The sequence below is a fragment of the Macrobrachium nipponense genome, chromosome 10 (genome assembly GCF_015104395.2).
Source record: "Macrobrachium nipponense isolate FS-2020 chromosome 10, ASM1510439v2, whole genome shotgun sequence".
Lineage (NCBI taxonomy): Eukaryota > Metazoa > Arthropoda > Malacostraca > Decapoda > Palaemonidae > Macrobrachium > Macrobrachium nipponense.
In genome coordinates, this window is record NC_087204.1 from 103,999,786 (window position 1) to 104,016,541 (window position 16,756).

Consider the following 16,756-nt stretch of genomic DNA (forward strand, 5'->3'; position numbering starts at 1 on the left):
CATACACGATAAAGACTGACTGGTTCGCGCCAGTCGCGTACGTGTATGGCCGCCTTAAGTTAGCAGTAAAATGACCTTGTAGCTTGTAGCCTGTGAAGTTATTTATCGGCTTTTTACTCAAGAACCCTCCCATATATTGCCCATTTTTTCCGCCGTCATGCTTCCTTCGTCTCAACAGTTGTCTCTGTCTTAACTAATGACTTCCTGTCTTCCTTTCAAACATTAAATTTTAAGTTTTCTTGACACGTTTCAAAGTACGGGTCTGAAGATACAGCAATTCAACATAGCCAGGGAGTTTATTCCTCTCTAAAATTGCTATCAGAAGCATGATTTACAAACTGCCGAGACTTAGAACACCAGATTACAGAATGAAATGAATAAACAAAGCAGTGACTTGGAGGTAACGTTGTTTTCTGGTTAGATGATACCAAAAATCGCTTTCAACGGGCTAGGGGCGAGTTCCTGCCATTTTTAAAATTAATAATGACACGCTGAAAGAATGACGAATATTGTTCCACTACTTAAATTTATCTATTTGAGGATGTGCCTCGGTGTAGTATAGTTGGTCATTGGCCATTATGTCAGCGTGAAACACCTGGTGTAGGCCTATTTTATCAATCGAGTACATGGCCTATATGTGACCCTTTTATTATTATTATTATTACGTTTATACTAAGAGGTAACTCTCCTTTCATTTTATTTCAGATGGGCGCGTTGCAATCATTGAAAAGCAGCATACAAAGCGCCATCATATGTGAGGCTGTCAGATTCTTCTTCTTCTGGCAGAAAATCAAAGGAGTCTTCGGGGAGGGAGAGGATTTGAAGGACCCTTTCCTTTATTATCACAGCCTGCGGGAGGTACTGTGTTTTCCGAAATAAGGCCTATATACTCTATTTTCACAGACTATGATCGTCCACCATTCTTCCCACATGGCTGAACAGTCTTGAAATATTCTGATCCCTATTTCATTGAATTATTAAAACCATTTTTTGCAGGTTCTTTCTCGTGGCCGTCGTGGACGGAGAAATTGCAGGCACGGTGGCAGTCAGGGAAACGGAGGAGCCAAATGTTGCTAAATTGCTGAGGATGTTCGTCCACCCCAGTTTCAGAAGGCGAGGAATTGCTCTGAGGTATACGATGGACGCTTTGAAATAAACACTCACACGCAAATTATTACAGTAGTAATAAAGACCACAATTAGGGTCATCAAATTGCTTGGAACCTAAGATAGTTCTCTCATTCTCAGGCCGAGAATGGTAGTATCCACGGTGGTCCACTTGCATACCTTTCTCCGTCTGTAGACTTTATAGTTCCCAAATTGAAAAAAAAAAAAAAAAAAAAAAAAAAACTGACCGTCACGAACATGACTTTTATTAAATAAGCAATCAGAGATTAATCACCAGTAACAATAATATCACTAAAGTAAATCTCCCACAAAACAGACTGATCGACGCCAGCCACGACGAATGCAGGAAGCTCAAGTATCAGTCAGTCAGCCTGAGAACGCACACCACGAACGAGAAGGCTTTGAGCTGCTACGAGAAAGCTGGCTACGCCATCGTTGGCAAGAGGAACTTCGCTTCAGTCTACCCTCACTCCTTCGACACTATCCACTTCGTCAAGGACTTGCACGGCGATAAAACCACGAATGGATAGGAATGTTCAGAGTTGCGGAAGTGAACGGAAAAACGGTTAAAAAGCTATCAAGGTGTCTTTTTTTTTTTCGCCCGATACTATGAATAGGCCTAAGATTAGACTAGGCTTTAGCGGCGATTTGTTGAACGCGTTAACATCTAAACCCAATGTTAGTATCAATACACTTTGCTAATATGTTTATTAGCGTGTTAATTTGGGTATTTAAAAAAAAGATATATGTAATTATTATTCTCGATGTTATGGTTCTGAGTTCAAATTACAGGTTTAAGCATCGAATATCGAATGATGATTACACTGTAGGTAATATTTGTAGCAAAACGAATATAATATTCATATTGTTCCACTCGCCAATATTTTGCATTTCGTTGCTTTCCAATTTCGTTTGGAAATATAACAAACTGAAATAGGGTTCCGGTAATAAAGAAATGTACTAAAGACTGCATGTTGCTTTAATTCAAGGAAGAGGATAGGTCTAAACATGATTCATGTCACGTACTTTTCCAACTCGTGTGAAGACGATTGTTGCATACAAGTAAATTGTTAAAAATGTTTGCTTGGAGACAGTTATATGCAGAGAAATCAAGCCACCTGTTTGCTTTGAAGGTGAAGGCAGTGTCATTCATATGAGCCACTCACAGAATGCACTAAGGCTACAGTTTTTGTTCGTGCTGCTGTTGCTAATTCGAGCGGGTGGCCATAGTCCAAATGTCTCTTGCTCGTATTGATAACAGGATGACGTCACGTCGTTATCTTATTAGGATATTGGAGCAATTCGTCAAACTGCGTTCTCCTTCAGGGGCAAGAGGTATTATATAGCGCGACGCCACATAATTCACAATCAATCCACCAGAAGCGAGATAAATAACGGGGTAATCACAAGTGGCTGCTGTTAATGTTTGTAACTTCGAAAACATGACCCAAGTAATTGCAACGCCAGATACTTCTTTATTTCAGGGAAGGTTTTATATTAGTTCCTTCTGGCCGCTTGTCTTGTGGGTTGAAATGAGATAACAGGTATATTTCAATTGAATTTATTTGAGAATTCTGACAAAGAAAACTTACACATGTATGATGCACATAAAAAACCATAGGTACTAAAGGGGTAACTCTGTTTATCTTTTCGTTAAAAGACTTTTCACTTGTCGAATACAGAAGCAGACTTGAGGTTTATCAAAACGTAGCAAAGGGGAAGGCGATAAAATCACCTTATCGACTTAGATTAGAGGTTACAAGTATACTCGCTGATACTGCAATATATTCTGGCAACTGAATGACATTTTCTTATACGCTTGGATCGATACAAAAACGCACACATGATGAGTTTGAAAAAAAAAAAGCAGACATTCCTGCTTGCAGCTTAAAAAAAAAAAAACCCAAAAAAAAAAACATACGGGTCCAATAAATAACATTAGATATGCCAAATGGATCACGCAAACAGATACTACAAACATTTCAAAAGTATGAGTATGATTTTCGTTGTCTTTGTTCTGTTGGCAAGATTTCAGCTAAAATGTTACGAGTGAATTCTGACGCAAAATTTACGCCAAAGCTGGGCCTCGTTATTAGCAAAATGTATTTATAATTTGGGAAAGATATGATGTATGTATGTATGTATGTATGTATATGTATATATATCTATATATATATATATATATATATATATATATATATATATATATATATATATATATATATATATACCATCTCGAGAGGGAGTAAAAAAGTCAACAGAGATATGTTCGATATGTTCCAAGGTTTTGACAGCTCTGAACCTCTTAAATTAAAAAAAAAAAAAAAAAAAAAAAAAAAAAAAAAAAAAAAAAAAAAAACATCTAATCTATTCAGATGTATCCGGTGCCGTTTGTAACTTTTATTCCTTCACCACGGTGGTATTGTGATTGGAATAAAAAAGCAAAAACAAAAAAACTATAAAAATCACTCTAGAGCAACGGTCGGAAACCACTAATTGACAAGTTTGAAAAAATACATAAGCATTGCTTAAACATAATTTTGCACAATGGGAGAGAATATAGAACTTGGGCCAAACGCCGAGCGCTGGGACTTTTGAGGTCATTCGGTGCTTATAAACGGAAACTGAGAGGAGAAAGGTGTAACAGGAGGAATACTTTTTGCAATTGAACTATGGGATCAGATGGAACGGAGAATATGAACGGAGGTACAGTAAAACGGGGTTACTGCTACGGCCCGAAGGGACGCTGCAAAGCTCAACAGTTAAAGAAAGGTGCGTTTAAATATTCATAAGTAACAGTATTTGAACCATATATGCAAGTAAACACATCTCAAAGTTATTCTTGATTCTCGTGAAGCGAGTATTCTTCACAGGTAGATTTCTCTTGTCTGAAAAATATATATAAAAAAATCACCTTTGAATAAAATTTGAAAGAAACAATCGCCCACTGGTACGAGATAAGAAGAAGAAATGTTTCCAGGTGCAAGATGATAGGTAGTACAAAGATAATTCCATTTTTATCATTTCTCTGGTGGTGGGTGACCTCTGAAGTCTGAACTGTAAGTGAACTCGCAACGGTTTTTACGTCAATGTTTGTTTGTTTGTATGTTGTTTTTACGTTGCATGGAGGGAGTGGTTATTCATCAACGGGACCAACGGCTTTGCGTGACTTCCTAACCAAGTCGAGAGTGAATTTCAGTAGTGTCAATCCCTTTGGCCCAGCGTCGATTCCTGGAGCCTGTACCTACATTGTACTGAGCTGTAAGTTAATCAATGTGTCTCGCCGTTTGGCATTTTGTTGCTACCTATAGCGCAAAGATTCTCCAATTTCCTTCGTTTTTACGCTGCCAAGACATCGTTGTTGCTACCGAGCGCGAGTTCATTTACTGCAGTCAGAAGCGACTAGCCTCTTCCAAATGGTTATGCGTAAGATAAAAGTCCCTTTGGCAACTAACCGTATTTATCGGTCACCTCTGTAGTGCAAGGAACAGCACTGGAATCGGGTCAGGCTTCAGACCGTGGCTGGCTGCACCTACCTGACCAGTGAGGCAGTGACCAGTGAGTAGTGACCACCCAGAGGCTGAGCAACGAGACGGTCGAGACCTAATTAGTAAATGTAGTAGTAACACGGGCAGTTTGCATTTGCAACAGCTCTCTTGCTATTTATACTTTGCCTTCGGCGGTGCTGATTTCAGTTTACTTTCTAGGTAGAATTATGAATGCGTCTTTTCCCGATATCCTATACGGCTCGGCGTCTCAGACCAGCTCTTGTCTGGCCCTGGTGTAGAGAAAAGAAAACTTAAAGAGTAAGAATGACCACTGATGTCATTTCCATTTAAAAAAAAAAGCCAGTTTTTGGGCAGTCATGCCCAGTGGATGTTCCCCTCCCCCCTAAGGGAGGTGCAACTTCCAGCTTGTCATTCTAGGAACACTGCAGATGGTAGTACTTATGTCATCTTGCTCAATTCAGGCTACGTGACGAACTGCAATACCTCTTCTCCTTTTATAGAATGAGTTAAACTCTGAATCATTTCTTTAACTAAAGTAAGAAATTTTGCCCTGATTCATAAAGTGAAAAATTATAATCATCAGGTATTTTTCTACCCACGTGGGTTCCAGCTGATAGCGATTCCATTGAAATAGTTGCCACTCCGTTGGGATTAGATATAGTAATTCCCCTTGAGGTAGGTCGCTGAATGACCCTATTGGAAATCCGTGACCCTAATAAGGAGATTTAGCTTCGCGGATATCATACAAATTACGTCATATTGTTTAATTTTTTTCTTTGACGTCGAACGATGCTCATATATCCATTTCTACTAAAATAAGTAAAAAAACTGCGCTGCCCCATAAAACTATTAGCCGCGGCCCATGAAACTCAGCCACGGTCCGGTGTTGGCCAAAGCTGTTGGTACCTAGAACGCTGCCAGAAGCACGATTATGGTTTAATTTAACCTCAAATAAAATAAAAAGTACCGAGGCTAGAGGGCTGCAATTTGGTATGTTTAAAAATTGGAAGGTGGATGATCAACATACCAATTTGCAGCCCTCTAGCCTAAACTTTTGCTTAGACACATTTCTCTTTCTGTCATTATTATTTATTGTTTTTTTTTTAATTCCTATCCCAATAGCGCGTTATTTTTATTACACGGACATTAATAAAACAATTGGGTCGTTATGACTGTTATGACTCACCAGTCAACTGATGTCTTTCTATATTCTATTTGATAATACATTTGGGATTTCTGACAGACAATAGGCCACTTAATTCCGTATCTTATTCTTTGCTGACATCTAAGTTATTTTCGTCAATTAAAACGCGGTTTTACATTGCTTTTTTCACGGGTGGCCTATAGCAGCAGTTTAGTCTTTCTTACATAATCGGCTTGTAAATCACATTGGGAATAATCATCACTAGAGCCGTTTCAAAGGCAAATCCCAACCACCGCCACTACTACTACTACGTAGCTGATGGGTAGAATATATAGCCTTAGCAACGGCACTTCCGGAGTTGTTCTTAAATTTTCGTTTTTGGGGCAGTTAGGACTGATATTTCCTTACGTCAAGCTCTTTCCTCATTCGTCTTTGTTGAAAAGACAAGAGATGGCGTTGAAAAAAAAAGATGTTCACACACTATATTAGACTCCAAAATAAAAAAAAAATTGGAACTGTTTCCAGATTCGAGATGCTTCATTCGCCCCATTAGTGGAGAATTTTTATTGAGTTCGGTGTTCTACCATAGTCCTGAACAATATTCTGAAATATGCTAAGACAATCCGAAGTATTTCCATACCGTGATTCTCACTGCGGTATTCAACTGTATTCCACTAGAATAAACTATGAATTTATAGAAATGAATACTAATCTCTATCCTGATTTGTTCAGTGTCGTGGCAACCGACCTCGAAAACCGCACTCATAACAGTTCACAGGTTAACTGGAGTGCATTTTCTACAGATAGTTCAATGACTGAGGGCAATCGCTTCTCTATCTAGGCCTGTGACCTGACCTTGTTTACAAACTGACCCAAGTTTGACTCAATTCTTTCATACATTTCAACCCTGGCTCCCAAATCTTTAGCAAACACCCAGCTGCCTTTCTTCCTTCATTCGGGTATCGACACTTTAGACGCGACCTTTCCTCTAGAGACGAGCAACAGCGTTGCCCAAGAGACGCCGTTGCCGTTGCCGTAGCCGCCCTCTGGTGACCTTCAGGAAACCCGAGAGGACCATCTGACGTAGGCACTGGCGAAAGTTCGAGCCGCACGCCGAGTAGATGAGGAAGTTGATGAAGATGTGGGAGTAGTAGAGATCGTTCAAGATCCGCTGCACCTCCCTGCTCAGAGGGGAGGTCCTCTCTGTCCACATGGCGTCCAGACGGAGGGAGAAGCTGCGGAGGCAAAAAAAAAAAAAAAAAAAAGTGAACTGATGAGGAAATGGTCTACGGAGCTAAGGACATTCCTCCTCCTACATCACATTTATATACAAAAAAGTACCCAAAAAAAGTAAGTCATGACTCACCACCGCAACTCCAAAGAAACAGGGGGGAAATATCACACGATTTCAGTGAATCAATGGGAAAGTCACCTCAATGATAACATCACATGATGGGAAAGTGTTCGCGCCAGATTGTGCAACCGTGGTGCAACCTATGGCATGTGCTTTCTTCTCAGGCTGGCGGGCAACAACTGCAGGAAGGGTGTATATAAATACATGACCCAGCAGAGTCTGCCATCGTTGACGCTGCTGCAGTTGACAAGATGCAAACGAAAGACCTCCTTTTTCTCTGGGGCGTTGTGGCCTCCTTGGTCCTGTTGGCAGGTGAGTGACATTTTCGTGGTTTTGGTACAGTCCTACTAACTAACTCTCTCTCTCTCTCTCTCTCTCTCTCTCTTTCTTTCTTTCTTTCCAACAGATTTTAGATATTAAATATATATTTGCGTCATGATAAAAATAAAGCTTTATATACATAATAGGAAGTAGGAAGCTAAAAATTTCAATATATGATTATTTCTTACAAAGGAAGGCAGTCGCTATAATTGAAGGTTAATTCTAGGTATCAGCTAATGAATATTCTTTAAGATCTAAACATTGCTTGTAATATCACCATTGTATTAAGTCATTTGTTAAAACCATTCAACATTTCATTGTATTTCTGACTCATTCAGGTTTATTATAGTTCTGTTTCGACTTGGTTAGCCACAAAGCTCTTCTGCGGATACACAATTAATTTCATCGTAATCTTTGGGTCACTCTCAGATCATCTTTAGTTTCACAAATCGTCAACACTTCCCCGGACTTCGTAGATAAAATGCTGGAGGCTACGCACTTAAATTCATTCCCAGAAGATATTTCTTGTTGGTCTTCAAAACGGAACAGTGCAATATGCAGACGATTCTACTTTTGTTGCAGTCTCCTGCTTTCTTCAAATCAGTTTTAATAAAGTGGCCTCTGGCCCCGACAGACATTTAGAACAGACCAGTGTGTGTGTGTGTGTGTGGATTAGCCAGTAGCATATGAAGCTGAATTCCCAGAAAAGCTATGATTTTGCTGACTAGTCAAAACTGTACCATGGTCCCATTCCACAATTCACTGCCCACAGTGACTGCAAATATCAGACAAAACTTGGTGTTACCTTTGACCCAAGTACTTGGAGGACGATAGCCTCGAACACTGTCAGGAATCAGAGACAGGCTCGTAAGGTGACTTCCTTTCTTTGCGGAGATGATGGTATCGGTGACACATACATCAGATCTTTTGATTTACCGTAGCTGGATCATCATTTTCATGATTTTTCCCGTTTAGAGTATGGCAGTTGCCTTTTAGCTTAACAATGGTAATTAATGTTTGGACCTCCACCAGTATATAACTAGTCTGACCATTTAACTAGACTTCAATTTCAACAGAGTATACTTCTGTTTTCACTCACATTATGTAATGTATAACTGCACTGTGAAATAACAGGTCTATTCATTTCAGCTGCTTCAGAAGTGCGGAGAAAGTTCCTCACACTCTTAGCTGTATCATTCACTCTTCTAATTCCTTGATATGTGCATTACTTGACAATAATATTTAATGGGGGAAATATGGATAAAATTATAATGTAAAGGCGAATATACACATAATCAGTACTTACATAAAAGTATCTGAAATAAGACAAAAGTTTACGGCACCTATGTAGCATTTAGAAGCAGTACAGTACAGGGTGTCCATAAAGTTCCAGTACCATTACAAGTATTTATGGATTGTAATGGTACTGGGACTTTATGGACACCCTGTATGTCTTAAGATTCTGAGCATAACCACCCATGACACAACCAGAAATGCCGTTCCAGAGCTCTGTAGCAGAGGGGTGGGGGGCGGGCGGCGGAATGAAAACCCCCGGCAATGGGCGGTTTAACAATGCGCATAACTCGATGTTTTGCTAACAGAGTAGCAAGCACTAACTCCAAAAGAACAGACACAAAAGGTAATAGCGAAATATCAGTGATCGTAGTTAAGTTAATATCAATTTTAACTGCATTCTACCAGCAAGGAGGTTTTATCTATCAGTTTGCAAGTTTATTTTAGAAATATCCAAAATGTTACGCACGGATTTTCGCGGAATTTTGACCAAAGGTGGTTTTCGTGGGTGACGACAGACCACCAAATCTGGCGGAGTTTTGAGGTCTCTAAATGATGGTTTTTTTTTTTTCCAACAGATGGCAGCACCATCCCGTCTGCTGGCAGAGTCGCTGCTAAATTCGAGGTAAAGTGAAATATATTTTGTTCTCTAATTGTCCTGTAAATTGCTAAAGAATAATAAAACTTCTGAGGCGTCTAAATATGCAAATTTAAAGAGAGAGAGAGAGAGAGAGAGAGAGAGACCTGCACTAGTTTGTGCTTATATTTTATAACTTGATTCTCCGCTGGCACATAGGTACGTAAGTCACCAACTTCCCAGCATCTAAAATCAATCAATCTATCAATAAAAGAGTGACTGACAGCTGACACAATTCTCAAACAACATGGAACACTGACACGATTACATCCAGAATAAATAAATAAACAAATGAGAAAGCGAGGACGAAGTAGAAAGGGCTAAAACTGGAACAAATAAGTAAACGGTAATACGAACCGATTTCAATTAATATAACTGATAACAAATAACACCGAAGCAGTATATAACTGATGATCAGTCAGTTAATACATTATTTAAATAAGTGACTATACGAGGGCGTTCCAAAGGCCACGAACAAAGGACAGTCAAGTTGTGTAACTGGAACTTCTAGAAGTTCACGCGAAGTTACAATGCATTGATACTATTCTCCTCCTATCATTTTAATACATTTTTTAAAATCTATTTGTTCATGTATCATTTTTTTTTAATAAGTTGGACCTCTTTTTTTCTGTATTTCCCTTTAACTCCTCTTACTTCTTAATGAACACTATAACCAATGACCCCTGTGGGTGGCTTGTTCCATATGAATAGGGATCATCTTCTGAATAATAATAATAATAATAATAATAATAATAATAATAATAATAATAATAATAATAATAATAATAATAAACAGCGCACATAGTGAGAAAAGTGATGGACTCCTAAAGAGGCAGGATGCAACCCGGAACCTCACACTATAAAAAAAAAAAAAAATTATAATAAAAAAATAACACCCAGTCGAATAGGATGGCTGTGATCGAAAAAATAATAATTGAAAAAGAAACCCACAAAATTACTGTGTATAACGTGTTTACTTATAAGTATTTACACTTTATTTACTCGACACTCGAGTACTTTCAGGCCCAATCTGTGGCCCTTTTTAAAGAGATGTGTAGGTTATCAGTTATACACAGTAATTTTGTGGGTTTCTTTTTTTTTTCTAATAATGATAATAATGATAATTATCTTTTGCAGGGAAAAGGATTTGTGAATCTTCCCAATCTCGACGCACCTACTGAGAAGGTAAGTAACTCCTCCATCTTTTTATTCCGTTAACAAAAAAAAAAAAAAAAAAAAAAAAAAAAAAAAAAAAAAAAACAAAAAAAAAAAAAAAAAAAAAAAAAACTGACTGACTATTACTATAGTTTCTGAAGTCAGTCTTTTGCATATGGGTCTGCCCCCTTACTTTTTCTACGCGTTTGTTTCGGCCTGATCGTTCTGCTGACCCAAACCCTTTCTTCCAGCCTCCCGTCACGCCGTTTGGTTTAAGCCACAGGAACAGGGTTCGTCTTCTGAATTATAATCATTATCATAACATTTTGGAGGAAGACTCTCTTCTTAAACAGTTCCTGTTGAATAAAATGGCAGAATTCAGCGAATTATATATAAGATTATATATATAAGATTAATTCGCTGAATTCTGCCATTTTATTCAACATAATAATAATAATAATAATAATAATAATAATAATAATAATAATAATAATAATAATAGTAGTAGTAGTAGTAATAGTAGTCCTGTGAAGCAGAAATCTCGGCATTGGCTTTATTAATACAATATCTGCCTGACGCAGGAATGGCTGGAGATCATCGAAGGAACCCACCGAGGAGAACCCGTGCCCAGGTACCTCGCCGAGAGGAACTACACCTTCCACGTCAACGAGACGGGCGAGTTCAGCACTTCCGACGGCTTCAAGGGCCACTGGAACCAGACTGAGTACTTACACTACCGCGTCGTCGGCGACCAGTCCCACCGCGTGGTGTTCCACATCGAGGACATACACCTGGGCCACCTCCACCTCGGGGTGGCGCAGAAATCCGTGGCGACCTTCACCGCCACTGGGAACGAATCGTACGTGTCCGCCACGGCTGTCGGCGGCATGACCTTTGTGAAGGAGAACGACACCTGGGCCCAAGGCGGGAGCTTCCTCGGCTTCGGCCAAGGACAAGGGATCATCGGGGAGCTAAGGACCACTTGCTATTCATGGACTTGACTTACCTGCTGGTCAACTCCTCCCATTCCTACAGCGTCAGCCAGGGGGAGCTTCAGGGACTCATCACCGTCGGCCCGGACAACTACCACATGGAGGGCGTCACGTTCAGGAACTCAATACCGCTGAGTGGTTACGGGAAAGGAGGGGCGCGGCGGCTACCCAAGACCCCAGAAGAGCTCGCCCGCCTTTACCGAGAGCGGACCGAAGTATCGACGCCGTTTATCGCGGCCACGTCGGGCGCAGTCAAGGGCGAGCAGACAGTCGGACTGGAGGGGAAGATCACAGGGGAAATAGACTCCGTCACGAGGATCTTCCCAGATCGAACTTTCAATTCCACGACGACCATCGAGGCTACGTTCAGCCACGAGACCTCCTCCTCCTCCTCCTCCTCCTCCACCGGTACCCATCCGCTGCAGGTTCAGAATCTACTCGACGCCGTTGCCAAGTCCTTCTTCCACTGACGATGACGTCAACCTGCATTTAAGTCGTTTCGCCATTTCCGTCTTGAAATCAGTCCTTAGAGAGCTGATCTAGTGTAGAACCCTCTCTTGCTTTTTTTTAAACAGGACAATGCAAAAGTTTCAATAAAATGACAGATTATATTGACTGCTTAATCATTTCTAACCTTGAAATCAACCTATCACGACGGCTAGACTCACCTAATACAGATTAGTGATAGTCTACTACTAATGATTACATTAATACGTGATATTCTGCTAATTTTATAAAAGAAAAAGCAAAATTTAAAATCAAACGTAACCTAAATCTAGTACAATCAGTCAATCTAAAAAGACAGAAATGATGTCTAGAACGACAGGCTCCACCGAGCACTACCGATGACGGTGTGGGTCCAACTCCTGCTATCTCAAAAGAATCGAGTTTCCCACCCAACAAAAAAGTTCATTTTTCTTCTTCAATTAAGCGAGATCTCGGCCAAGTGCTGGGACAATACCTACGATGAGGTCATTCAGCGCTGAAAAGGAGATTGCCAATAAGAAAGGTTCGAAATGCGTGAACATAAACGGAGGTACAGTAAAAGGAATAGAAAGGGGCTGCAGCTAGGGGTATGAAGAAAGGACGTTGCAAAGAACTTTAAAGTAATGCTTACAGTGCACCGCATGCATAAGGCGCACTGACGGAGCTGCCTGCGCCCCCCCCCCCCCCCCAACAAACCCTCCTACGGGAAGGAATGCTTAGCCCTAAATCTTCAATAATATAAGAATACATATGTTATTACACATTCCGCATCTTCACACACACTCCATCTCAGTCACCTGAGTACTTTTTTTCCCCACTACTTCATTCGTCACCTATGCAAATCACAGGTCAGGGTTAAAACAGTGAAATAATGCAAAAAGAAAAAGAAGAAGAAAACAAGGTCTTTCAGAATTCTCTCCACACCCTGTGTATCTCTCCATCCAGTCCTTGGTAGCGGAAGACACTCGATAGTGTATTTAAGTTATGTTTGCCTTGAAAAAAAATCTTATATTTTAAAATATCATAACCTTATAACCTTCTAAGGAGATACAAGACTAGTGTTCAGAATAAACATCAGTGCAAAGTATCCACTGTGTGTGTGTATGTGTGTGTGTGTGTGTGTGTGTAAGCGTGCACCATTATACGTACATTCGCATCTGTTTGTACTTGTTATGGTATATCAAATTACTCGTATTTTCATATTTTTTTTTAGCGTACTTTGATATGCACATTAATAATAAAATTAAAAAAAAACAATTCTTGTAAAGGTAAGTCATCCATTGGTTGAAGAGAGAGAGAGAGAGAGAGAGAGAGAGAGAGAGAGAGAGAGAGAGCAATCCGTAGCTACAGTTGGGGTAAACGAATAAGACCGTGTTCATAATCAGCCCATCAAGAGGAATAATCATCAAGAAGAATAATTATCCGGTTACGCTGGAAATAAGGTTTTCAAGAACAGAATCATACCACAAGCTTCAGATGGAAAGAGATGGTGGATTAGGCGCTGCTGTTTCCACATCGCAACGCTGACGTGAAAGAGCTCAACTTCCAGTTCATTTCGCCTGATAGCAGCGTGAGACTAACGCCATCTGGCCATTCAATACCTACCGAGTAATACTGTATATGGAGCGTCATACCGATAATTAGATTGTTACCGAGGGTCATCTACGTTAGCAGTCTCTGACTCCAAGGAACATGCACTGAGGAAAAATTGATAACTTTATTTTTGACCTCATCTTGATATTGCCTGGTATTCAGTTCGTACGTAAGACAATTCGCTTTCTTGAAAAAAAAGTTGTCTCTGATCTTTTAAGACAGATGACGCTCGATTTCCGATGGGGTGTTATTACTCGACAATAGTAAAGAAATTCTTCGTGTTTCGGTTGATTTTTTCGGGGTTAAAACAAGCGGCTGTATATGAAGGGGGTTATGTACTAGATCCATTTGTAGTATTAGCCAACTATTTGCCACATTTTTGCAATCAGTTCGCGTCAGGTAAATCCTGCAGGAACATTAATTCCTTAATAAAGTAACATGCAGCGAGTCGTAATTCAAAACAGGAGTAGTTCACCATACGGAAGTACAAATAAACGTCGAAATGAGTGCCTAACATCACCGAGTCCACAGAAAATGGGAACAGGATGGTTTTGAAAAAGAAGAAAAAAAGCCTGATGACGTCAAGAATTGGCTTACTATAGAGATAAACTGCATCAGATCACCGTCACTGAATAAAAACCGACGAATTTTTTTATCTTTGTGTTTTCTCTCTCAAAGGAACTCGTTAATTTCAACGGTAACACGAGACCTTTCACAACATGTTTTGGTTTTCCCGCGCTTAACTCACCAGCGTTCGAGATCTCACTTAGCAACGGCTCACGGGTGGCTCTAGTGCTCTTGTTCCATGAGATAATCTATATAATTCAAGTTTACGACGAGTTTTTAGATTTTTTGGGCGTTTTTTTTTTTTTTCAAAACGAACCATTTTAATTACAACTGTAATAAGAGAACTTTCAAAATAATCGGAAGCCGCAAACATGTTATGGGATTTTCCCGCCAGTTCGAATTCTCATTGAGAAGGCGGGTAAACTTCGTACTTAATTACGCCACCTAATCTATAATCAATCAACTTTATAGAGAGAAAGGAAAAGGAATTAGGAATGCAAACAAACATTCGTAGGACATTTACCTTGGTAACTGCAGAGCCACGAACATGGTGGACACAACGAGCAACATTTTCGTGATGTTTTCCTTGATGCCAGAGGCGTCGCTATGGCGTACCGAGGTTACAGCCACTTCTGGAAGCATATATATGACAAGTTTTGAAAACAATAATAATAATAATAATAATAATAATAATAATAATACTAATAATAATAATAATAATAATAATAATAATAATAATAATAATAATAATAATAATAATTGAAAAAGAAACCCACAAATTCAATTTGTAACTTGTTTACTTGAACGTATTTACATTTAGTTTTACTCCACACTCGAGTACTTTCAGGCCCTTCTGTGGCCCATTCTCAAGAGATGTTTGGGATGTTAGCCTGGGTCTTCTGGAACTTCTTCTCGTTGTGCTGTCATTTATGCGATGGCTGTTCTGGTTTTCTTGAGAGTTGCCAATCCCCTCTTGTCGCTCTGATATCCTGAGCTGATGGTCAATGGGATTCACCCTTGTGGTAAGGGTGTGGTCACCGAAAGTCTGTTGGGCAGGAAACCTAATCTCCAGGTCAGCAGGGTCAATCTTAGCTTCTTTTAATATCAAAGCTCGGCTTATGGGATCTTCTGAGGTAAAACCTTTGTTTCCTTCAATTACTTTGATCTCTCTGATAAGTGCACCTTCTACTACCTGCGCCCTTGTGGCTAATTTTGTTGCTTTTGTATATAAGCCTACTGTTTTTGAAATCCATCCTTATGGTCATTTTCCCAACAATGTCTAGCTATAGCACTCCCCTGAGAGTTAAGCTGTACTGCCCTTCTATGTTCTTGGACTCTAGTCCTTATTCCCCTACCTGATTCCCCCACATATCTGTCTCCACAATTATTGCAATTGATTATGTATACCCCCGCTACATCATCTGTATTACTGTCTTCTCCTTCCAATTTATTTTTACATACTTTGTTTTTTAAGGTATTATCAAAGGTATATACAAATTTATATTGACTTTCTTTCATTTTTGAAGTGATTTGTTTCATTTTAGGCATAAAAGGGAGGGCAACTATTTTCTTGTTTTCTTTATTCCATGTACTCTCTACATTCGCTCTGTAAAATATTTTTCTAGCTTTGTTGAGTGCCCTTTTTCTGAACCATTCCGGGTATGCTAATGCATCGAAGCTTTTATCGATGTAATTTATTTCTTGCTCTGTCTTGCAAGGGTCACACGTTCTCATTGCCCTAAGAAATAAACCTGTTAGAACCCCTATTTTTATATCATGACTATGAAAAGAGAAGAAATGAATATATGAGTTTGTATGTGTGGGCTTCTATATGTGCTGAATTCATATCCTGTTTCTTTTCTTTCTATGAGTATGTCTAAAAAGGGCAGTTTATTATTGTTACTTTTCTCTAAAGTGAACTGGATATTGTTATCAAACTTATTGAGCTCATCTAGAAAAGTTTCTATTTTATTTCCATCCCCTTGCAGAATAGCAAAAATATCATCCACGTATCTCCATCATCCTTGCAGTTTTAAGTTGACCCTGCTGACCTGGAGATTAGGTTTCCTGCCCAACAGACTTTCGATGACCACACCCTTACCACAAGGGTGAATCCCATTGACCATCAGCTCAGGATATCAGAGCGACAAGAGGGGATTGGCAACTCTCAAGAAAACCAGAACAGCCATCGCATAAATGACAGCACAACGAGAAGAAGTTCCAGAAAGACTGCTGGGCCTTGACCCAGGCTAACATCCCAAACATCTCTTGAGAAATGGGCCACAGTAAGGGCCTGAAAGTACTCGAGTGTGGAGTAAAACTAAAAAAAAATGTAAATACTTACAAGTAAACAAGTTACAAATTGAATTTGTGGGTTTCTTTTTCAATCTTCAGAAGAAAACTGAAAGAAGTTTTTTGTTTGGTTAATATAATAATAATAATAATATAATAATAATAATAATAATAATAATAATAATAATAATAATAATAATAAAACATTGGATTTGATGATCACGTATACAGATCTTCCAGAAAGCTTAGAAATGATAATATTAATGAAACATACAAATACATAACT

The 16,756-nt window shown here is 39.3% G+C and overlaps 2 protein-coding genes across 2 annotated transcripts in view; one reads left to right on the forward strand and one right to left on the reverse strand.

Annotated features, from left to right (window-relative positions):
* Window positions 1–4,073: 4,073 nt before the first annotated feature.
* LOC135223856 (uncharacterized) overlaps window positions 4,074–16,756 on the reverse strand; it is an 18,074-nt gene continuing 5,391 nt past the window's right edge. The window contains exons 6-7 of the mRNA XM_064262750.1: window positions 14,702–14,810; window positions 4,074–7,015 (exon numbers count right to left, since the gene is read on the reverse strand). Of these exons, the coding sequence (XP_064118820.1) occupies window positions 6,769–7,015; window positions 14,702–14,810 (356 nt within the window). The 3' untranslated portion in view covers window positions 4,074–6,768. The remainder of the gene's footprint in view (window positions 7,016–14,701; window positions 14,811–16,756) is intronic.
* On the forward strand, window positions 7,333–12,143 carry LOC135223857 (uncharacterized). The gene is made up of 4 exons (XM_064262751.1): window positions 7,333–7,446; window positions 9,327–9,373; window positions 10,523–10,570; window positions 11,122–12,143. The coding sequence occupies exons 1-4, from the start codon at window positions 7,386–7,388 to the stop codon at window positions 11,539–11,541; spliced, it is 576 nt and encodes a 191-aa protein (XP_064118821.1). The 5' UTR covers window positions 7,333–7,385; the 3' UTR covers window positions 11,542–12,143.

Bases quoted from the DNA above. Each gene is read 5' to 3' on its own strand.
- LOC135223857 (XM_064262751.1), top strand. From the start codon at position 7,386: ATGCAAACGAAAGACCTCCTTTTTCTCTGGGGCGTTGTGGCCTCCTTG. The intron at 9,374-10,522 runs GTAAAGTGAAAT...TATCTTTTGCAG, and splicing joins GAGTCGCTGCTAAATTCGAG to GGAAAAGGATTTGTGAATCT. The intron at 10,571-11,121 runs GTAAGTAACTCC...TGCCTGACGCAG, and splicing joins TCGACGCACCTACTGAGAAG to GAATGGCTGGAGATCATCGA.